This window comes from Mastigoproctus giganteus, chromosome 7 (genome assembly GCF_048544385.1).
Source record: "Mastigoproctus giganteus isolate SK-2022 chromosome 7, ASM4854438v1, whole genome shotgun sequence".
Taxonomy (NCBI): domain Eukaryota; kingdom Metazoa; phylum Arthropoda; class Arachnida; order Uropygi; family Thelyphonidae; genus Mastigoproctus; species Mastigoproctus giganteus.
In genome coordinates, this window is record NC_143581.1 from 102,180,524 (window position 1) to 102,205,232 (window position 24,709).

General features: G+C 37.9%; 1 protein-coding gene across 5 annotated transcripts in view; it reads left to right on the forward strand.

Annotated features, from left to right (window-relative positions):
- The window catches only part of Marf1 (meiosis regulator and mRNA stability factor 1-like protein), a 1,146,796-nt gene that overhangs the window by 707,183 nt on the left and 414,904 nt on the right, over positions 1-24,709 (forward strand). For all 5 annotated transcript variants that reach the window (XM_090377798.1, XM_090377799.1, XM_090377800.1 and 2 more), the window contains one exon: positions 18,282-18,327. In XM_090377798.1, coding sequence (XP_090233924.1) covers positions 18,282-18,327 — 46 coding nt within the window. The remainder of the gene's footprint in view (positions 1-18,281; positions 18,328-24,709) is intronic.

Consider the following 24,709-nt stretch of genomic DNA (forward strand, 5'->3'; position numbering starts at 1 on the left):
ACATTTGTCAATGTTAAACTTCATTTGCCACCTCTCAGCCCATCTGCTCAACCAGACCCTGTTGCAGCAGCATAGCATCAGTAGCGTCCTTAACAACCCTGCCAACCTTTGTATCGTTGCAAACTTGGACATTAAGCTTGATATCTCATCATCAATATCATTTATAAATACAGAAAACAATAATGGACCCAACACTGAGCCCCGAGGGACTCCACTAACAACATTAGTCCACGATGAGCAGTGCCCATTGATTACCACTCTCTGTCTTCTCCCACTCAACCATCCCTTTATCCATAGCAGCAATTTGCCTCCAATGCCACACTGCTCCAATTTGTGCAGCAGTCTTCCATGTGCAACAGTATCAAAAGCCTTTCTAAGATCCAAATATATAATATCAAAGTTATTCCCATCATCCAGTTCTTTTATGACTGTATTATAGTATCCAATCAAATTGGTCAGGCAAGACTTTCCCTTAACAAAACCATGCTGTGTCTGAGCTATAACTGAAATGTTGTTACATGATCCTGCAGTGCTTCTTTAACCAGTGTCTCCATTAATTTTCCTGGAACAGAAGTTAAACTCACAGGTCTATAATTACTTGTGTCAGCCTTTGATCCTTCTTTGTGAATTGGGGTCACATTTGCACATCTCCTGTCTATGGGTACCTCCCCTGAGTCCAAGGAAGCTCTCATAATTATGGCTAAGGGTTTACTTACTTCCTTTGCTGCCTACTTTAATATAACTGGATAGATCCTATCCACCACAGGTGCCTTTCTTGTGTTTATCTTCAACAATTTCTCCTACACTTTACTCTCAGTTATTACAAGATTATCTAGCTTACTGCCAGAGTTGAATATGCCTGTGGCATTCCTCTCACTGAATAACTTCTCATGTGTGAATGTTGATGCAAAATATTCATTTAGTTCGTTATCTACCTGAGCGGGATCATCAACAGTTGAACCATTGATATCAAGTGGACCAATCTGATTCATCCCCTTCCTTCTAGAGTTTACTTAAGTAAAGAACTCTTTGCTGTTTTTTTTTTTTGCATCCTTTGCCAAAGATTTCTCGGAATCTGCCTTCGCCTGCCTAACCTTTGTAACTTGGTTACAGATCAGCTTATATCTTTCATAGGCTTGTGTGTCACATGTTAATTTATATATATCCCATGCATTTTTCTTCTCTGTCATATGTCTCGTTAGGTTATCTGACATCCATTTTGGCCTAAACCTTGAACAATATTTCTTAGTTGGTATGTAACGCTTAGTAGCTTCCAAGACAAGTTCTTTGAATGCTTCCCATTTTGAATTTAATATCATTAGTTGGTTCCACCGTATAGAATTTAAATACTGTCTCAGACCCTCATAGTCACCTTTATGAAAGCAAAAACCCTTCCCTTTACCCCTGATGGTAGTTACTTCTTTGAGTAAATCCAACTTCAGCACATTGTGATCACTGTCACCTAGTGGTTCTTTTATCTGCAGATTCTTAATGCATGAAGAAACACTATGATAATCAGATCAAGAGTATTACTCCCTCTAGTTGCCTCCCGAACATGCTGATGTAGAAAACAATCATCCAATAAATGCACAAAAGCCTTGCTAGTGTGTGAGTGACCAACCCACAAATTCCAGTCAATATCTGGGAAATTAAAATTCCCCATTATAAGACTCTCTGATGTTCTGGCCCACTCTATTTACCTGTACAGTTCCTTATTATATTCATCAGAGTCATTAGGCCTATAGCACACTCCTACTCTCAACTTTGATCTCCCAATGCTTATGTCACACCAAACTGACTCGACACTGCACTGTCCAGCAATGTCGACTGGCTTCACTTCCTTCGATTTTATGTATTTCTTAACTAATAGCATAACCCCTCCTCCCTTCCTATCCTGTCTATCCTTTCTGTACCCATTGTACTCCCCAAATTCCAGTTCTGGATTTCTTATGTCTGTGTGACACCACGTCTCTGATATCCCAACACTATCTGCCTTTGATGTTTTGAGCAATACTTCAAATTCATCAAATTTATTTACCAAACTCCTAGCATTGGTGTACATGCAAGTATACATGCACCTGTTCCTAGTCTTAGCTACCCTAACACAATCCATGTGTTTACTTGTACCGCAATGACTCCCAGCAGTCTCTGAAATATCCTGCATCTTGTTTTCCAGGCTGCTGCTCATTCCAGTCGAAGCAGTGCAAGAATCACTTTCACCTCTGCCAGTGGCTACTGTTAATCTATTAGTCCTTGTATTCCCCCGTAAGCTAGCAGTTTTCCAACCCACCTACCACTTCCTCTATAACATCAGCAAATATTCTTGCATCTTTTTTATTTAAGTGTATCCCATCCCTGTAGAAGCAGTCTGCCCTGGAGGTAACGCTAGGGCAATTGAATGAGTTTTCATGCTTATTAGTAAGTGCTTATACTGTGAGATACACAGGAGTTGCTGACTCTTCTTTTGCTTGTGGCCGAAGGCTAGCGTGCTGCTCATACCTCCAAGCGGTCCTCATACCTCCAAGTGGGCAGGTAGTGAGGAAACCCCTTGCCTGGCTAAACTGAGCTTGAGTGTAGAAAGGAGGCAGAAGCTTGTTTTTCGTTATTGAAAATTTTCAATCTTAAGAGGGGGTGCATTTTACCTCTCGAGTTATTTTGGAGCATTTCCGTGCCCTTTAAAAATTGATTAAATTGTTGATGAGCATTTCTGTGCCCTTATAATAATAATCCTAGCATTTTTGTTAAAGTCTTCTGGGACCTCTACTCATTAGACTTGAGTGGAGCTGTTTTTAAAGTATTTTAGGATAGATTTCCTAATACTTTTAATTTTCCGTTTAAGTTGTGTTGGGATTGAGTGCCCCTTGGTCCCTTACAGTATATCTTTGTATATACTGTATATAGTTATTGCTTATCATTGTTGGTTTTCAACTTTTATTGTAAATAGTTTATTTTATAATTATACAAAATGTCTTGTTCGGAAGAACATTTGGATGAAGATTTGATGGCAGTATCGAGTGAAGTCACGGAAGAAGAGCAAGAAGAAATTACGCGTGAAATTTTGTCTCAGTCGCAAGACCTGGCTGAAATCAAAGTGTTTTCAGGAAGAACTTTGCAAAGAACACCAGTTAAGTCCGTGCCTCAATCAAGTCTCACACAAGATTCTCATAAATGTTCTAAGAAAAAGAAAAGTAAAGGTAGAAGTAAGAAAAGAAAAAGGAAGGAAGATAATACTGCTGGAAAATCAAATAAAGAAGGTTTTGATTATGTATATGATACCAGGAATAGACTAAAGGCTCTACTATGGGATATGAACAGTAAAGTTCCTACAACAGCTATATATATGATTATGGACATGTGGGATATAGTTGAAAAGAAAGCGATAGAAGTTTATGTTGAAAATGAAGTTTTAAGAGATAGATTAAAGAGGAAAGAAGATAAACAAGAAAAGATGTATGCAGCTATGACAAAAGTACAAAAATAAAGTGATAGGAAAACTTCCAAAGTTATGTTAATAAAAACAGTAAGTGATAAATATAAAACGTGAGAAAGTTAAGTTGGATATTCTTAAAGAAGTAAGACCCATGCTTTCAACGGTAAAAGTAAGAAATATTAGAGCAATAAGAGATCGTGGAGTATTGATTGAGGCGGAGGCGACTGATGATTTGGTAAAAATTAAGGCGTGTTCTAAAATACAAGAATTAGGATTACAAACTAGTATACCTAAGCCTGTGAGTCCAAAAATAGCGAGATTCGATGTGGAACAAGATGTGCAGAAAGAAGAATTAATGAAGCAAATTTGGCAGAAGAATTTTAAGGAATATAACATTAGTGAAAAGAACGTCAAGAAGGAACTGAAATTTTAACAATGAATAAAAACAAAGTTACGCAAATAAATAACTGGATAATTGCAGTTGGACCATATTTGTGGAGTATAATTTGCAATAAATCTAGATTATTTATTAGATGGTCCGCATGTAAGTTTAAGGAAATTTATATAGTATCTCAGTGTTACAAGTGTTTATTATATGGACATGTCGCTAAATATTGTAAAAGGGAGATAGTTTGTGGTCACTGTGCTGATGTTAATCACTCTTATAAAAATTGTCCCAATCGAAATAAAGAGCCTATATGTTGTGATTGTAAGAAAAAGGGTATAGATGCTGCTCATGCTGCTGTGGATAAAAAGTGCTCGGAATATCAAAGGGCTTGGAGTTATGCAAAAAGAAGGTAAACAATGAATAGACAAATAAAAATTCTCCAAATTAATGCCAAAAGAGCCAAGGTGGTTGCTTCGGAAATAAATAAATATATGGAACAAGAAGATGTGGCTAGGGCTCTTTTACAGGAGCCATATTCATTGCAGAGTCAAATTAGAGGTTATCCGTTGAGTTATAGGGTTATAAGTGAGGGAAGATGTCCTATGACAGCGATCATAATTAGGAATAGGGATATTGTGGTTATAAAAATTCATTTCCTATGTTGTGAACAATATTTATGTATTGAGATAATTGGTAGCTTTGGGAGATAGTAGTAGTAGCATGTGATGCAAGAAAGCAAGTGTATGAGCTTATGCAGCATCAGCCAAAAAAAAAAAAAAATCACACCATTCCTTCCAAATGCCTGTCCAGTTCCTCCTTAAATTTATTCAACCTATCAACTTCCACAATTATAACATCGTATATTGATGTTACAATTGCAACTCAGGCTATATATAGAAAAATAATAGATTGGAAGGTTATTAAGAGTTGTACATCAAGTGATCATAATGTTATCTCCTTTGTAATATCAAATTATAGTAATGATAGAGCTTGTAAAGATATTGATAGATTTTAAGTTAATGAAGCGGCATGGCCAAAATTTGATAATGTATTTGTGATAAGTGTGGACCAGGTGGATTGGAAAGATTTAACTGCAGATGAGTATGTGGACCAGTTTTCGCAGATATTAGTAAATTCCTGTTGTGCCAGTATGAAAAAGAAAAAGTGTCTTGACAAGCCAGTGTTTTGGTGGAACTTTGAACTGACAAATTTACGGAAAGTAATGTTTAGATATAGAAGACTTACAAAGATCAAGAAGAAATCGGGATAATGAACTAATTGAAATGTATAAGGAACTGTATAGAGAATCTTGAAGTGACTTCATTCGTGCTGTCAATAAAACTAAAAAATTAAAATGGCAAGAATATGTGAGGGAGCAGGGATCATGAGATCCATGGTCAATATTTAAAATTATTAATGGTAAGAGAAACCACTTAGATATTTTAAGCTCCATTGGTAATCAGTCCAATTTTACAACTACTTGGAAGGATTCTGTGGACCGGATACTGGATGAACTCTTTCCACAGGACATGGGGCAATTAAGGCCAGATCAGAGGCAAATTGTGGATGATAATATTAGGTTTAGTTTTATGGAAGTTGAAGAAAGATTCACCTTGAGTGAAGTAAGTGGTGCAATGGACTGGGCAGAAGTAGGTAAATCACCGGGCCTTGATTTAATTGAAGCTAATGTTATGAAAAGGGCATTTAAATTAAAACCTGAATTATACTTAGATATGTATAATAAATGTTTGGAAGCAGGTACCTTTCCCATTATGTTGAAAGAGGGCGAGAATAAAACTTTTAATTAAAGGAATAGATCGTTTAATGAATGAAACTGGTTCATACCGTCCTATTGCTCTCTTGCCGGTGATGGCTAAAATTTATGAGAGACTAATTATAAATAGACTGATGTTTAAATATGAAGAAATGCAGCTGTCGTCAAGTGGTCAAGAAAGGATTTTCAATGGAGGACGCAGTTTGCAAATTAGTCAGAATGGTGGAGGAGAGTGATGGGCAGTATGTTCTAGGAATATTTATTGATTTTAAAGGAGCCTTTGACTGACTTTGGTGGGAGGGTGTTATGTCCAGGATAAGTGTTATAAAATGTTCATTAACACTATACAAAGTTTTTAGAAGTTATTTTAAGGACAGGAAAATATTAGTTAGTACTAAGTATACTGAGGTAGAAAAGGAAGTACAAAGAGGCTGTCCACAGGGCTCGGTGGTGGGCCCTTTTGCCTGGAACATTGTACTAGATGAATTCTTAAATATGGACATACCTAATGTGGTAAAAATTGCTTATGCTGATGATCTGGTTTTAATAGTGCGGGGAAGTGCAAGCTCTATATTAGAAAAAAGGGCAGAAATAGCCTTAAAAGAATTAGAAAATTGGACAGTCAGATATAAGCTAGAGATTTCTAGAGAAAAGATGGTTCAAATGCTCCTAAAAGGAAGTTTAAGCATGAACCGAGCCCCCACAGTGAGACTTCTGGGTTCACTGTTCGATACGTTAAAGTAACAATATATTTGGGAGTTAAATTAGAACAAAAATTATTTTTTACTGAGCACGTTAAATACATTAAACAGAAAATTAGGACATTGTATGCCAGGCTCCGAAGAGTAGTTAGAATTGACTGGGGTATAAAAAAGGATGATCACTTAATTTATTGTATGAATGTTTATATATCCCCAAGCTCCAAAGGCATAGTTACCTATGCCTTTGGAGCTTGGATACATAGAATTTCAAATGTCATGATTCAAAAATATCTGACTCAGTCTCAAAGATTTGCCTTATTAGGCATTACAAGAGCATGTCGAACGGTGTCCTCAGAGGCCTTACAGGTGCTCTCAGGAAGAATGCCAGTGCATTATGCAGTTTTGATGAGTGGATTGCTTTACCATACCAAAAGGAATATAAAAAAAACCTTTTTAGGAATAACATCTTGTCCTGAAAATAGGGAATATAGTAGTTTGGATCTAAAAAATGAGAAATATAATAGTAAAGGAAATATACCTAAAATGGCAAGAGAGTTGGGAAGTTAGCGAAAAAAGGAAGACAAACTTATATATTCCGTCCTAAAGTTGATATAGTTGATGTGAAGAAAAAGGTATGGTTGCAATTCTGAATTCATGCTGCATTCTTAATAACAGGACATGGCCTGGCAATGAGATTGCACCAGTTGGGGCTTAAGGATAATGGTTTATGTATTTGTGGAGTTCTAGAAACCTCTGAGCATATTATGTTTGACTGTCCCAATTATGTAGATATAAGATCTTATTTAGAGAGATCTTTAGGATGTACTTTGGAAAGGAGTAATGTCTCGATCCTGTTTTTGGATAAAAGAATATTTCTATATTTCAATGAATTTGTAAATAAAGTTTTTAAGAGATGTTGGAGATTACAGCTAGATAGTGGAGGCCCGCCTCCTAGCGGTTTAAAATTCCGGTTTAAAACTGAAGTTTTAAACCGGAATTTTTCTCATGGGAGGCTAAGTGGCCGAAAAATTATTTTGTTAAATTAATTGTGTTGAGTTGCAATTTTTATTTATTAACAAATTTGAATCTATAAACAACACAGACAAGTAGAAGTTCATTCAGATCTTAGCCATGGATAGGCTGCGGCCTGGGTATGGCAGATTTTAATGAATTGCTTAAATGGAATGTAGAAGCAGTCTCTCTTGTTAACAAGTACAGACCCAGCTGAAAAAAATTCTACCTCTTGAGCCTTACACAATCTTTCCAGGGCCGAATTGATCGACAAGGCTCTCATCATATACTCCCTCCTATCGTGTCTATGGAGAATTGCAGACACTTTCAAATTCAACCTTATTTCACGGTGACCTGTACTTGTTAAGTAATTCTGCCGGTCTCCTACTCTTAGTGCCAATGTACAACTATATCACCTTTTGTGCCCTTAAAAGATGATATCTGCTCTACAATGTCATCAACCTTTGCCCCTGGCAGACATACCACGGTCCTGTTCTACCTATCCGTTTTACAAAGCATGTTCCCCCATTTCCCTGACAATTGAGTCACCAACAACTACTAGTTCCTGGGCCCCGAGTGCCAAGCGATATTAGTGACCACAGCGCCTTTTCATAGTGATTATCTGATACGCTTTACTGTATATACGTTTCTCCTGAGTTTCGCAAGTCCGTTAACTCTTGAGCATTATAATTGAATAGATCTCTCATATTATATAACCCAGAAAGGAAAGTACCTTTCTTTAACCCCCTTTTTTAATTTTCGTTAATACTAACCTTCACTTCGCTTGGGTCACTAGGCGGCACCGCTCTTGCCTCCACGTGGCGGGGCTGGTAACCTGGGAGAAAAAGGTAATCTCCCGGGGCCAAAAAGAGCACGTCATGAGTAAATCAAACTCTGACTTATCTGGGCTGCCAGATGCACCCCAGTCAACAAAAAAGAAAGACAGTTCTATTGCAGGAACTTCAAAACGGCAGAAAACTGACTCTGACATCTATCCTATCCCAGCTTTCCTGATCATGCACTCAACTGGTGAAAATGCAATTGGCAAAATCTCGCCATTTAGGGTGCAGAAGGAATTAGAAAGCAGAGCTGGAACTCCTAAGTCTGTAAAAAGACTTAGGTCAGGAGATATTCTGATCGAGACCTCTAATAGTAAACACTCAGAGCGGCTCCTGAATATTAATCTCTTTGCTGGAATACCAGTTACTGTGACACCCCACAGATCACTGAACACCTCTAAAGGAGTGATTTCTGATTGGGATTTAATAGATATATCCGAAGAGGAGATGCTTGAAGAACTTAAAGAAGAAGGCGTTATACAGGTCAAGAGAATTTCCACCAGAAAAGAAGGAGTTCTGACTCCTACACGTAATCTCATTTTGACCTTTAATACACCACATCGCCCAGCATCCATTAAGGCTGGATATCTGGTCTGTAATGTCAGACCTTATATTCCAAATCCCCTACGGTGTTTCCGATGCCAGAAGTACGGACATTCCCAGACAGCTTGCCGGGGAACCCCTGCTTGTGCAAAGTGCGGGTCAGTTGAACACAACTGCGAAGCCTGTACTGCACCCCAACCGATATGCCCAAACTGCAAAAAAGATCATCCCGCTTACGCTAGAACATGTGAACGCTGGAAAACTGAGAAACTTATTCAGATTTATAAAACCAATCATAACGTGTCCTATCAAGAAGCTAAGCGAAATATCTCACCACCAAACCTTGCAAATAGATCTACGTATGCTCATATCACCAAAAAATTCCAATCAACCGCATCGCAAACTGATCTAACAGTACCCCCAAAAGAGTCTTTCTCAAACTATGTAAAAACACTGTTCAATACAACTGAAACTCAGGCAGTCAATACGCCTATTTCTGTACCAATCGAAAATCACCACTCCCCGGATGAAGGGCACAAAGAAAAACAAATCGTAACTACTCACCAACAGGAAATGGATACTAAGGAAATACCCCCAGATGACCCGGTCCTACACATTTTTGTAGAAGAAGACATGGAAACAGAAAGGCCCTACTTTCGAAAGAAAGACAAAAACAAGAGTGAAAAACAGAGAACCTCAGCACCAAGAAAACGCTCGGAAAGTCTAACTAGAGATAAACAATGAACACAATAATTCAATGGAATTGTCGTGGTTTCCGTGCCAATATTAATGACCTATACGACCTTATCTCTAAATACACACCAATATGTCTCTGCCTCCAAGAGACATATTTCAAACCTCAAGACACACCAAAACTGTCTTATTACAATATCTTTAGAAAAGATAGAACTGATCAAAATACTGCACATGGTGGAGTAGCTGTTATAACAAACCCATTTGTTCCTGTCAAACAGGTCTTACTAAACTCTCCTCTCGAGGCAATAGCGGTCCGTGTAGCTGCTGACATCCATATTACAATCTGCTCCTTATATATTCCACCAAGCTATCCCATCCAACAAAATGATCTAAACAACCTCATAGCTCAACTCCCCACACCTTTCCTCATTCTGGGAGACTTAAATGGTCATCACACACTATGGGGTAACAACAATATTGACCGAAGAGGAAAACTAATTGAAAAATGTTTAGATGATAACAACCTTCTCCTTCTAAATGACGGCTCACCTACTTACGTTCACCTTCCTTCTGGAACATATACTGCAATAGACCTGTCTATCTGTTCTGCAACTTTGTATCCTACTCTAAAGTGGACAGCAAACAATGATCCACTGCATAGTGATCACTTTCCCATTACAATTGAATTAGTAAATAAACCCTCTTATCAACTTACTAGAATTCCTCGGTGGCTAATTGATAAAGCAGACTGGGAGATGTATAAAAAATTAGCTAAAGTGGACCCTGAAATTATACAAAAATCCCCAACCAAGGAAGCGGTTGAGTATGTCACAAAAACTATACTACACGCAGCAGGACAAGCTATACCAAAATCCTCCTCAAAATTACCTGTACACCCAAAAATATGGTGGAATGACGAATGCCGTGCAGCAAAAAGAGATCAAAATAAAGCTTGGAATACTTTTAGGCGCTATCCAACCACAGCTAATCTCATTCAGTTTAAACGCGTTAGAGCAAGAGCCAGGTATGTTAGACGCAGTAATAAAAAGGCCGCTTGGATTCGCTTCACTTCAACCATCAATCAAGCAACTCCCACACACAAAATTTGGAAAACAATCAGGAAAATGAGTGGTAAATATCAAACGACACCTCAGCCTATCATGGAATGGAGAGGGCAGAACATTTCTGACCCCGCCCAAATTGCCAATATACTAGGAGAAACTTTTGCCAAAACATCAGCAACAGAAAGTTACATACCAGCCTTCAGAAGATTCAAAGCAAATTCAGAAAAACAAAAGTTAAACTTTTCTTCAAAAGCAGAAGAACAATATAACTTACCATTCACTATCCACGAACTACATAGAGCCTTGTCAACATCTAGGCGTAGCGCTGTAGGACCAGATAATATCCATTATTCAATGATACAGGAACTAAGTGCTGAATCACTGCAGTCACTTCTTGATCTGTTCAATAGGCTCTACCGGGAAGACACATTCCCTGAGCAATGGCACCACGCTACAGTCCTTGCATTCCTTAAACCTGGAAAAGACCCGACAAACCCTACTAGCTATAGACCCATTGCTTTGACCAGTTGCCTTTGCAAAATTCTGGAAAAGATGGTGAACCGTCGACTGATATGGTACCTGGAAAATTTCAATCTCTTAAATTCTGCACAATTCGGCATTCGACAGAACAGATCAACACTAGATATACTAGTAAAACTAGAAAATTCCATTCGGAATGCATTCCTTAGATCGGAACACCATGTAATGGTTTGCTTTGACATCAGCAAGGCCTATGATTCCACGTGGAAGTATGGAATACTCCGTGAGCTACATCGCCATGGACTTCGGGGCCATCTCCCGATTTTCATACGCAACTTCCTAGACAAGAGAACTTTCCAGGTTCGATTTAAAACTTCGCTGTCCAAACTATTTTTTCAGGAAGAAGGGGTGCCCCAGGGCTCTGTACTCAGCGCTACACTCTTTATAATTGTGATAAACACCATTGCTGAACAACTTCCGAACACTATCGATAAGGCACTGTTCGTAGATGACCTTAGTATTTCTTGCCATGCGAAAAACATGAATACGATCGAGAGACAATTACAAGGGGCAATAAATAAGATCAGTACATGGGCACAAACCAATGGTTTTCAGCTTTGTTCTCAAAAAACGTTGTGTATCCATTTTTGCCGACAACGTAAATTGCACCTACACCCGGAACTACAACTGAACGGAAAACCAATAGCAGTTCAACCCAGCATACGATTCTTAGGAATCACCTTAGATCATAAACTTACCTTCCTGGAACATATTAAAAGACTAAGAACATCCTGCCAACAAAAATTAAATATCATCCGGGTTCTCTCAGCAACAAAGTGGGGAGCTGATCGCCTTACCTTATTACGGCTATACAGATCTTTAATAAGATCAAAACTTGATTACGGGGCCCCAGTATATAGCTCAGCAAGGCCTAGTGTCCTTCGCTGGCTTGATCCTCTACATCATAGTGCAATACGCATTGCTCTAGGAGCATATCGTACGTCACCAACACATAGTCTATATGCCGAAGCTCACGAACCCCCTCTCTCTATCAGAAGGCAACAACTTATATTACGCTATGCATATAAAATTAGATCTATGCCTGAACACCCAAATTGGGAATTACTTTTCACTCCCCAACACAGCAGGTTATACCATAACCGCCTTACTGCTAACAGACCGTTAGGTATAAGAATAAGACATCTTCTAGAAGAACTTAATCTGAGTTTTGATAATATCACAAGTACCCCTCCACTACTCCTTCCACCGTGGAGAATTACTCCACCTTTATGTGATAAATACCTTCATAAATGGGATAAATCTGCACTAAATAAAGAAAATTTTTTGCAATTGTACCATGCAGTGGTGGAGCAGTTTCCAAACTTCATTGTAGTTCATACAGATGGGTCAAAGAATGACACCCACGTTGGAATCGCCGCAGTTTTCCCGAACATAACATTAGCCTACAAACTGCCACATGAGTTCAGTATCTTTTCTGCTGAACTAATGGCAATTCAGGTTGCACTGAAGCATATCGAGTCCTCCAATATTGAAAGCAGCATAATATTCTCTGATTCTCTAAGTGCACTTCAAGCCCTGGAAAACACCATGAACATCACCCACCCTGTCGTTAAAGAAATAACAAACTCTTTATATACCTTATCTGAGCTTGGAAAAACCATACACTTCTGTTGGGTCCCAGGACATATGGGAATTCCAGAAAATGAATTAGCGGACAGTGCCGCAAAAACGGCCGACTTACCACCTGATGTACAGTGGAGAGTTCCACATCAAGATTATAGACAAATAATACAGGAAAAATGCATGTACCAGTGGCAATCAACATGGCAAAATCAACTTGAAAATAAGCTTCGAAGTATCAAGCCAAATCTTGAGCAGTGGCCTTCAAGCCTCAGTGCAACTCGACAACAGGAGGTAATACTAGCTCGTCTCCGAATAGGTCACACTAATATTACTCATGGTTATCTTTTAAGAGGGGAGAATCACCCCCAGTGTGATCACTGTAAAACAGTACTTTCAGTGAAACATATCCTTGTGGAATGCGCAAAATTTGCAATAGAACGCCAGAATATCTTCACTCCAGCCACAACTGAAGACCCACTAACACTTGTTTCACTTTTGGGCAATAAAACAAATGTCTCAAAGATTTTTACTTTTCTCAAAGCGATCAATGTATACCACCTCCTTTAGCTAGTCAAAAATCAGTCTCCTGACCCTCGATCTATAACGAAATAGCAGAAATACTAACCTATGTATGGCGCACTATGGCCATAGATGCCCATGCGCCAAAAAAATCCCCAACCAAACAAACAAACAAACTACTAGTTCCTGTGGGACCAGCACATTCTGCCTTGGGAGCTGCTGCTGTGTTGCATGATGACCAAGTGCAAGCTCTGGCGTTGATGTGGGCAGCTGAGAGCTTGATGGGCCCCTCAATTTAGATCCTTCGAGGGCATCCACCCTATCCTTCAAGCTCCCATATAAGCCCATAACAACGGTGAGTTGTCGCCTGATTTCTTTACACTCCTTGCATCGCGCACATACAAAGACACACCCCATGGCAATATCATGTCCCGTACCCGATTGCTCCACAAACATCATGCAAGTACTGCATTTTAAAAGGCTGTGATTCAGAGGGCAACTGCCCCCTCAGTTCTTTCCTGAGCCACAGCACTCCCATTAACTTGAGCCTTTTGCTTTGCTGCTCTAGTCTGAGTCATGATTTCGATTTAATTTCAGTACAAAATTATAACCCTAAACTTGTATCCCAACACAGTTATAATACTATATATTTTTCAGTATCGAGTATTATCTACGAGTTCCGTTTATATAACTTCCGTATCAAGTTATGTATTAATTAATTATGTTACCTTTGTAATTAAGTTGTTATATGTATTTAGTTAAAAGTATAATTTAATTGACAATGAAGTTTAACAAAATTAATAGATTTTACTGATTAATTGACAATATTATATTATATACTGTACTATACTAAGCTTACGCTATCTAGTTCGGGATATAACCTTGTGTCGTATAACAATGGCGCCAAGTTACGAACGGTAAATCTACGGACACTTAAGTATTAATTAACTTCCAAATCTCGCTGTCTCAATTCAGAATAAACTAAGGATCCTGACTATGTCTATAAGCTACTTATATAAAATGATTTGATGTAACAATTGGTCAATAAAGTGGCTAAATATGGCTAAACAACTTCTCATTCAGCGGAGCTGCAACTTGTAACACGTGGATTTGATACCTTTACTTATACTTTTATGCAATTAAAGAATAAAGAATAAATTAAAGAAGGCCGAGTAAAGAATAAATACACCAGATTAATCAGAAAATCACAAAATAATGCTATACTACTAAATTTAAATCAAAAGTTTTAGAAAAACAATAATTTCAAATCAATAAATAAGAAAATCCACTTAGCGGCTTTGAACATTTCTAACTCCCAGTAGCCTCATCAGCAGACCGTAATCATAAACAGGGATCAAGGTGTGGCACCCACATCTCACAGAGGAATGCTGTCACTCTGTGTTACCATTCAATACTAAAGTAATACATCCTGTTTAGATCCAGTATTCCTTACAATTTGAAGGTACAGCTCTAAAATGGTGTTTGCAAGCCGGACGCTAGATAGAGACTTTGGTAACTGTCTAGGAGGATTCCGGATCAGCTAGTTTATAATCTCACTACCTCTAATCTTCTAGATATTGACTGGAGGGAGTCCGAGTAGTGTGTGTATGCAGGGGACATTGTTGAGGCCACTTTATATCAAGGAGCCAAGTACATTCTTGCCATGTGTATGCCATATCCAAGAATTTCAATACTTCATACAGCATTTCCCCACCACCTTTTCTTACTACTGAATACATCAAGAACTGTCAAACTAATAAAGCAAACTTATCTTCAGAAAGATCTAAACCTTCCAAACACTTCCTGTTTCAATTCACAAATATTCATATTTGTCCAAATTATTTGCTGTATGATTCCTTTCAGTTCAAAGGTACTTGTGCATATGTCAGCTCTGATATTCCCTGTTGAATATTTAGTAATTTAGCATCCCTTTTCGATCTTCTTTGACTTAAACTTCACACTGTATTAATAATCTGCATTTTGTCATTGGAAAAACCCCCATGTGCAGGTTCGACTGCATTCCCCGAAAGTAACCTTTTGGTGTGATGTCACTGCTTCCTTCCATATTGGGCCATTCTCTTTTTGAGGACATTGACCCTGGAAGGCATGTCACATGGTTAGAAACACCAAAAACTTTACTTTGTCATTCTTGCCCTCCAGAAATGTGGATACTTCAAATTAATGGTGTTTTTCAAGATGAACCACTACTTTACTTGCTCAACCTGAAAAAGATCTGTTCTGAAGGCATTACTTCAGTGACATAGCGATCAATTATTTCTGGCAAACATTGTAGTCATCCCTATTCATCCTGCCCCATTCCTTTTTTTTTTTATGTCAACAATGTGAAAATATTTTATTTTTAGAATCCTTAAGTCATTTTTGATCAGTGAGAAAAAAATTAAGATGGAATTCAAAAATGGATCCAACAAGTCCCCCCCCCACTACGTCTCGAGGTTTCTGCAACTAATTATGATGTTGGAAGTCTTTGTTATATTTCCTGTTAAATATATTGTCATGCTAAATGTTAAAAAACAGAAGATTTCAAACTACAAAGTATTTTAATACTCTGTTATTTATTAGGCTGTTCGCCTAAAATACTGTACGTTAAGGTGGAGTTTCGGGTATCTTACTAATTCCCATCATCAGACCACATGCTGTTGGGGGAACAGAAAATAGAAAGAGTTAAAAAGTTGAATATTTTAATATTACAGCTACAATTACCAATTTTAGAATTTCAGTTATAATTGCCAATATTACAATTTTCAAATTATGTTTCCTGTTTACAATAGAAAACAGGAAACATAAGGTAAACACAAAGAGATTAAATTCTTACTTACTGATAGACTCCTCTTGCCTATGCTTTCAGAACCCCGATGTGCATACAGGCAAGAGGCAGTGCCAGCAGTTAATTTATAGGCAAGGGATTAACTCCACTGGCTAATAGGATAGTGCCAAGTTTTTATCCTGGATCTGGGGTTCTTGCCTATTGGAAGCCTGCGGTGACCTTTGCTCCCATACTCTGTACATCAGGGTTGGTGTGCAGGCTGGTTCGGGATCTTACTAATACCTATCATCAGCTCATGCTTCTGGTGCCAAGTTTTATCCTCTATCCTGGGTTCTTGTGTAGTGGAAGCCATACTCTGGACATCAGAGTTGGTGTGAAGGCTGGTTCAGGATCTTACCGATACCCATCATCAGACTGTGCTTCTAGTTCAGCGGAACTGGAGAGATTGTATCTGATCTATTTTCCTTTCCTGTTTTTTCTTTTATTTTCTTAGTACAGGTGGAATTCACTGTTTCCTATTGCTTGCTGAGGTTTCAAACATTTTTTTTGAAGAAGTAGGAGTAGTAGTAGGAAGAAGTCACAAATGAGAAAGACTGTGGTTGGTCTGTACTTAGATCCAATATAGTTAGGATCTAGGTATGATTCAGGATAAAAACTTAGCACTATCTTATTGGCCAATGGAGTTAATCCCTCACCTATAAATTAACTGCTGGCAGTGCCTCTTGCTTGCATGCACTTCAGGTTTCTGGATGCAAAGGCAAGAGGAGTCTATCAGCAGGTAAGAATTTAATCTCTTTGTATTTACCTTACATTTCCTGTTTTCTATTGTAATGGCAATTCAGAACTTAATACTTTAGAATTGTAATTTTCAAATTGTAATATTGGTAATTGTAACTGTAATATTCTAAAATATTCAACTTTTTAACTATTTTCTGTTCCCCCAACAGCATGGTCTGATGATGGGTATCAGTAAGATACCCAAAATGTCAGCTTAATGCATAGTAATTTAGGCAAACAGCCTAATAAACTATATTATTAATTTCATGTGCTATAAGATATAATATTAATATCTTAATATTTGTAAAATAATAAGAGGAGTTTACCTCGATATAGTACGTAGAGCACTTCCGTATGATACTCTCCAGGCATTAGCATTAGTAGAGGCATTTGATGCAAGAAAGCAAGCTTATGCAGCATCAGCCAAAAAAAAATAAAGTAAAAATAAATAAATAAAAAATAACCACTTCCACTTCACCCCTCTGTTCATTCGAAATATCTGTCCAGCTGAGCCTTAAACTTATTTAGGCTATCAACTTCCACGACAAGGGATGGAAGTCTGTTCCACCAACCAACCACCCGCTGGCTAAAGGCAAATTTTCGCACGTCTATCCTACATCTGTCTTTCCTCAATTTGAATTTATGCCCTCTCAGGTGATTATTCTGAGCAAGAGGAAGAATCCCATCAGCATTGAGCATGCTCAAACCATTCAAGGCTTTATACGGCGCCTCCGTAGCCAGGTGGGAAGGAGCAGCAGTGCGTAGCACACGCTTCTTGATTAGACCGGGGTTCGAGCCCGTCACCACCAAATATGGATGATGCGGAAAGGTCAGGGAATGACCACCGCATATCCCGGAGTAATATGGCCTAAGCTGCTAATGCTCCTAAAAACCAAACAAACAACAAGGCTTTAAACACCTCTATCAGATCACCTCGCTGGTGCCTAGTCTCCAGACACTGTAATTTGCAAAACTTAAGCCTTTCTTCGTAAGAGCACCCCTTTTAAATTAAAACAAAAAAATCGAAAACTTACATTAGAGTAAAAAATAAATAATTAAATTATTTATTTTTAAATTAAATTTTTTTCATTTTAATTTCTGGAGAGTATCATATGGAAGTGTTCTACGTACTATATTGAGGTAAACTCCTCTTATTATTTTACAAATATTAATATCAACGTAGAACGTATTGAGTATTTATAGCTCTGATTCATACTATATAATAACCTTAATAAAAATTAATAAGTCAGTCCTACACATGGTTTATTAGTTTATAAGCTTTGAATTGACATTATTATCAGACTCAAAAAAAAAAAAAAAAAAGAATTATAGAAATGTAACACTGCAGGGAAAGAAAATTTGTTTCTCTTCATATTCCTTTTTATATGATTTTTTTTTTTTCATGTAATCCTAAAAAAGTTAGAAAATTTCAATGTGCTTTGGCACAGAATGTTAGTCATCCTGGCAAAAATATAAAATGATTCCTTTCATAATGACGACAGTTCTCTGTTGTCATTATAAAATAATATTGAAGAGAAATAAATAATTTCTCTTCCATACATCTTTGATGGTGACTTTTATAATTATTTGGATAAAGATTTAAGGCCCTCTTATCTTCTGTTCTGTATAGGTTACTCTGGCTGAGGGTGAGACTACAATTGCTATTCCTAAAAGAGGTAAGACCACATTATGGAACCAGTAATGAAGATTAAAGTAGTGTGTATTGTAATTAATTCTAAGTTCAGTATTTCCATTATATAAGGTGATTTTAAATCACACAGCCCATGTATTAGTAGAGGCAGTCTCCACTTACACCATTGCAAGTTATATTTTTACAACATTAATGGGTGCCTCCATAGCCAGGTGGGCAGGAGCAGCAGTCCGTAGCACATGCTTCTTGATTAGACTTGGGTTCGAGCCCATGGCCACCAAATACGAAGAATGCAGAAAGGTCAGAGAATGACCACCGCATATCCCCGGAGCAATATGGCCTTAGTTGCTAATGCTCCTAAAAACCAAATAATAAATAATAACAATATTAATGTCAGTTTTGATTTTAAATTCTAAATATAAAAACTTTTGTTACAAAATTTTATGAAGAAACAAAATCTGAACATGACAGACAATTTTTTTTTTTTTTTTTTGACTATTTTATTCATAATTAGATCAAGTGGTCTTTAATGCCAATAGATTAGATTTCGTTAAGAAACCTGTGGACTTCTTAACCAGTGGTTGCATGGGACCTATCAGGTGCCCCCAAAAAAAAAAAAAAAAAAAAAAATTTTCTCCTTTTTGTTTTTTTTTTATTCAAGCTTAATGACTGAAACTTTTTTTTACCTTCCTAAATATAGACTTAGGTCTTTTTTAAGATGATGTTTCATGATTTTCACAGAGTAATTAGGGGTAAAAGCAACTGAAAGATACCGCGCAACCTTTATTAAATTTTTTTGGCCTGAGGTTCATGGTACCTCACAGGTCCTGCTCAGGTATTTTGATTACGTTGAATGAATGCCATTCTAGTTCAAGGTTACACACCACTTCCATCCTCTCACTGTCTAAATATAGCATCATCTCAGTCTTGGGAGAAATATTTTTCAGTTGCCCTTGTGATCTTTTTTCCCGAAGGTGTCTTCCACAATCGTTCCATGAACTTTCTACAAATTTAGTAGTCATTATATCATCTAAATCTTTTAGTCTTCAAGCATTATTCATAATTCTAATGTATTATCCATAATCCTAGTTAATCTGAACCCCAAATCTCAATGATTGAACTGCCTCGGGTAACTCCTGCTGATCTCCGTTACCCTTGTTCCATGGAGTTTTATTCATCTTTCTTCCAATTGGTTTCACATTTTCCGATAGCGACAACAATCTTCTCTAGGCCCTGGAGAAATAAATATCGCAGAGAAATATGGATATTTCTTTGCGATACGAAAGATTTTATCTAGTACTTTTACTGTTATCTCCTTAGCGGTAACATTTTCATCTGACTCATTTAAAAATTTAAATTTTTTTTGCATTTAAAAAATGAGAATTTTTAAATGCAATTCTACACGTAACTTTATTAGCGGTAGACAAACAAATAACACGTCTGCTTCCGATGGTTGATGGAACACACTGAGGCGGGCAGAGGGCAAACGCTTGTTTATTGCCCATCAAATCTTTTTCAACTATCATATAAAAAAAAATTGCATTAACTGGAAATTTGCATCGTGTAAAGTGAAAAATGGTATGATTTTTTTCAAAGTGCAGTAACTGAAAAATGAGATAAGCAAACTCGTGTTATGCAAGACAGTTATCAGCAATAACAAGAATATTGTCTAAATACCTCCCATAATATGTGATACCAGTTAAAAAGGAATCAAATGTATACTCACAAATGTAGAGAGGTAAATTTCTGATATCAAGCCTTTTAAAGCAGACAATTTGTTCTTAAAAATTACTATACATTAATTAGTATTAGTAGGGCATATGATGCAAGAAAGCAAGCTTATATAGCATTGGCCAAAAAAAAAAAAAAAAACTCCCTTCCCATTTCACCCATCCATTCACTCCAAATGTTTGTCTAGTTCTACATTGAACTTATTTAATTTGCTGATCTCCACTACTACAGGTGGAAGTTTGTTCCAACTATCAACCACTTGCTGACTAAAGGTGAATTTTTGCACATCTATTTTACAACTGTCTTTCCTCAATATGAATTTATGCCCCCTCAGGTGAGTAATCTGAGCAAGAGGAAGAATCCCATTAGCATTGAGCTTGCTGAATCCATTCAAGGCCTCATACATCTCAATCAGATCACCCTGCAGGTAGTCTCCAGACACTGTAATTTGCAAAACTTAAGCCTTTCTTTGTAAGAGCAACCCTTTGTTCCATTCACTAATCTTGTTGCCCTTTTTCCGTATTTGTTCCAACAGCTCTACATCCTTCTTAAAAGGCCTCCAAACCTGTATACAGTACTCATTATACAAGGGGATAATCACCTCCTTATTCCTGCTAAAAAAATTCCTGTATATCATTGACAAGACACCATGAGCTACTCTTGCAGCCTTTTGCACTGCTAAGAAAACTTCATATCTGACTGCACAATTACCCCCAGGTCCTTTGCATTCTCCACTACCCTGAGTGTAGTACCAACCAATCGTTATGTTACTCAGGAGTTACTGCTACCTATATGCAGTACTTCGCATTTGTCAATGTAAACTTCAGTTGCCACTTCTTGGTTTATTTGTCCAACTTATCTATATCCAGTAACATCCAATACTCCACTAATATTAACATTAGTCCATGAAAAGCAGTGTCCATTGATAACCACTCTCTGTCTTCTCCCACTCAACTATTCTTTTAACCATTGTAGCAACTTGCCCTTAATGCCATACTGCTCCAATTTGTACAGTAGCCTTCCATGTGCCACAGTATCAAAATCTTTCCTAAGATCCAAATATATGATATCAAAATTATTCTTTGCATCCAATTCATTTTTGACCACATCATAGTATCCAATCAAATTTGTCAGACAAGACTTCCCCTTAACAAACCCATGCTGTGTTTCAACGAACTATAACTGCAGTCTTGTCTAGATGATCCTGCATTGCTTATTTAACTAGTGACTCCATTATTTCCTTTGGAACAGGAGTTAGACTAACAGTTCAGTAATTATCCTTGTCAACCTTTGTTAATTGGGGACACATTTGCACATCGCCAGTCCATAGGGACCTGAGTCCCAGGAATCTTTCATAATTATGGCTAAGGGTTTGCTTACTTCCTTGCTGCCTCCTTCAATATATCTGGGTAGATCCCATCCACTCCAGGTGCCTTCCTTATGTTTAATATCAACAATTTCTCCTCCAGCTCTATTCAACCTTAAGCACTGTAAACTCGGTGATAAAGATACTTTATACTCACCAGATGTCACCTCTCTATATACAAAAATAAAGGGTTTTTTTTTTTTATGTAAACCCCAAACAAGAGAGGTATTAGAACCTATAATACTTAGTACCTTGCTTGGGTTGGAGGATGAGAAGACGAAAGAAGATATTTGTTGACATTGGACTTGAACTTCTGTCGACTGTAATTTTCAGGAAATACGTATGAAGGAAGGTTGTTCCAGAAAACGGCAGTTCAATGAATAAACGAGGAAGATGAAAAGTTGGTTCTGTGAGTTTGAAGTTGGACAGTAAATGGATGTTGGCTGCACATGTTCGGACTGTTTTGAAAGAGAGAACAGGAATTATAGAAGCCAATTCAGAAGAACGGTGCGCATGGAAGTATCTGTAGAAAAGGCAAGCAGCAGAAACAGTACATCTGTGAGATAGCGAGTGGAGAGACTCTGTTAGAGATGAATCATTAATTAACCTAACTGTCCTCTTCTGAATGGAATCAAGAAGCCTGAGAGAGGTTTCGGGAGCACCACGCCAGATGTGGGAACAGTATTCCATGGTAGGGCGGATTTACAATTTGATTTATACAGAGTCAACAGCTGTTTGGAAGAAAAGTAATGCCAGGAGTGAAAGAGAAAACTAAGTTTTTTCGATGCAGAGGAAGCAATATTTGTAACGTGCTTGTGGCAAGAGAGATTAGAAGTTAGGGTAATCCCCAGAATCCAGGTGGGCAGGAGCAGCAGTGCATAGCATACGCTTCTTGATTAGACCAGGGTTCGAGCGTGTGCCCACCAAATACATAGGATGCGGAAAGATCAGGAAATGACCATCACATATCCCTGGAGCAATATGGCCTTAGTTGCCAATGCTCCTAAAAACCAAATAACAAACGAACAATCCCCAAAGGAGATATCATTTTTCCTAGAAATCGGAGTGTCACCAAAAATAAGCATAGGAGCAGAAGAATCCTTTTTGCGAGATATAAGACAACACTGAGATTTAGGATTGAAATCAACTAAGTTGTCTTTGCCCCATTGGAGAATTACCTGGAGATCAGCATTTAAGGAATTGGTAGTGGATATTTGAGAAGTTCAAGCTGATTGAGCTTGGCAAGGTTTCTCAAAATGGAAAGTGGAATGCAATGTGCTATCATTGGCAAAACTATAGATGGAATTTCCAGTCAATGGAAGGTCATTAATATACAAGAGGAAAAGAGTGGGGCAAAGAACTGAATCTTGGGGCACACCAGCATTAGTGGAGTAAGTTAGAAGACAGAGAGCCATCTACCATCACCCTCAGTGAGTGGTCAGCGAGAAAACTGGATAAACAATTACAATAAATCAGTTGGGAAACCATAAGATGGAAGCTTGTTTAGAAGACTTTTATGCCAAACATGAACAAAAGTACCTTTGATATGTCAAGAGCAACTGCTTGCGTTTCACCGAACTTTTCCGTTGAATTTGTCCGTAAATGTGTAACATAAGCCAGAATATCACCAGTGGATCGACACTGACGAAATCCATACTGGCGATCGTTGAAAGCTTCTAGGTAATTTAAGATTTGGCGGTTAATTGATTTCTCCATTACTTTAGAAAGAGTAGAAGTAATTGCAGGGGACAATAATTGAATGGGAGCGATTTGTAACCCTTTTTAGGAACTGGCTGGATATGAGCAAATTTCCAAGCAGAAGGAAAAACCCCTTTGGAATAAGAAAGTGAAAAAAGACGGCAAAGAACAGGAGTAAGTTCAGGAGCACAGGTTTTGAAAACAAGTGAAGAAATTCCATCAGGACCTGGAGGTTTCTTAACATCAAGATTTTTCAAAATCCTTTTCAGGTAAGACCAGGGGGAGGACTTGAATGGATCGTGTTGGGAATGGTGGGAGGTGTTTTACCAAGATCATTAATACATGAGTTGGAAGAAAAATGGAATGCTAGCAGGTCAGCTTTATCCTTGGCTGACCATGAGTTGGAAGAAAAATGGAATGCTAGCAGGTCAGCTTTATCCTTGGCTGAAGTGACAATAGAACCATCTGTTTTAGACAGAGGTGGGAGCAGAGATGGGCAAAAGTTGCGGCCAATAGCTTTGGCAAGAGACCAGAATGCTCGGCTATCATTAGGGCAAGAAGCAAGTTTTCTACTCTTAATCGATTAAGAGTAGAAAAGCCTGTTCCAAATCGATTTTGGACTGATTAATAACTGCTTTACAATTGTTGCAAGGTTTGGTGTAGACAGAAAATAAAACTGAACAATTGGAAACAACCCAATTACGATATGCATTATTCTTCTCTTGAACAGCCTTAGCACATTTATTGGAAAACCAAGAAAAAGGACGAGATTTTAAAGTGGAGTGTGGAATAAAGGATTCTATTCCTACAAAAATAATTTCACTGGCAGGATCGGAGCAAACGTTGACATCAGAAGTTTTGAAACAGTTATCCGGCCAGGAAAAGAAGAAAAGAAATATCGCAGGTCATCCCATTTTGCATTACAAGGGATAACCATTTTGCATTACAAATGTAAATGCCAAACAATTCAAGGTTGGGAATAGCCTTGAGATAAAGGATCCATTGGAGAAGAGACAATCAGCAAGTTGTGATCTGAGTTGCCTAAAGGACCACTCACTTCGACAGTGTACTCAGAAGGGTTGTTTGTGAGAAAAAGATCAAACGTGTTGGCTGTATGGTTAAGATTGCCTGGTATTCTTGTAGGTAAATGAGCAATCTGTGCAAGGTCATTAGTAATTGCAAAAGCCTCAGTATCTCGACCAGTTGGGTTGGTGTGACTAGAAAACAGAAGCAAGCTGGAGTTGTGAACATTAAAATCACCAAGGAAAATTACCTCACTGTTAGGAAAGTTGGACTGGAGAAAGTCAAGTTGCAAAGAGAGGAAGTTAAAGAGCTCAAGTGATTAGTGGAGTTGGGAGAAGGGTAGAGACAACAGATCAATTTGACACAGAAGATCGAAAAGAGGAGATTCCAAATTACCAAGTCTCTGACAGGGAATATCGGTATGGACATATGCACAAGTACCACCTTTGTGGTAAAAGGAATCATACAGCAAAGAATTTGGGCACCTGAGTTGAGCAGTAGTTGAATCAACCGATAACTGAGATTTTGTCAGAAAAAGTACATGGGATTTGGCAGACTGCAATTGGAAATGGACATTGTTGAGAATAGA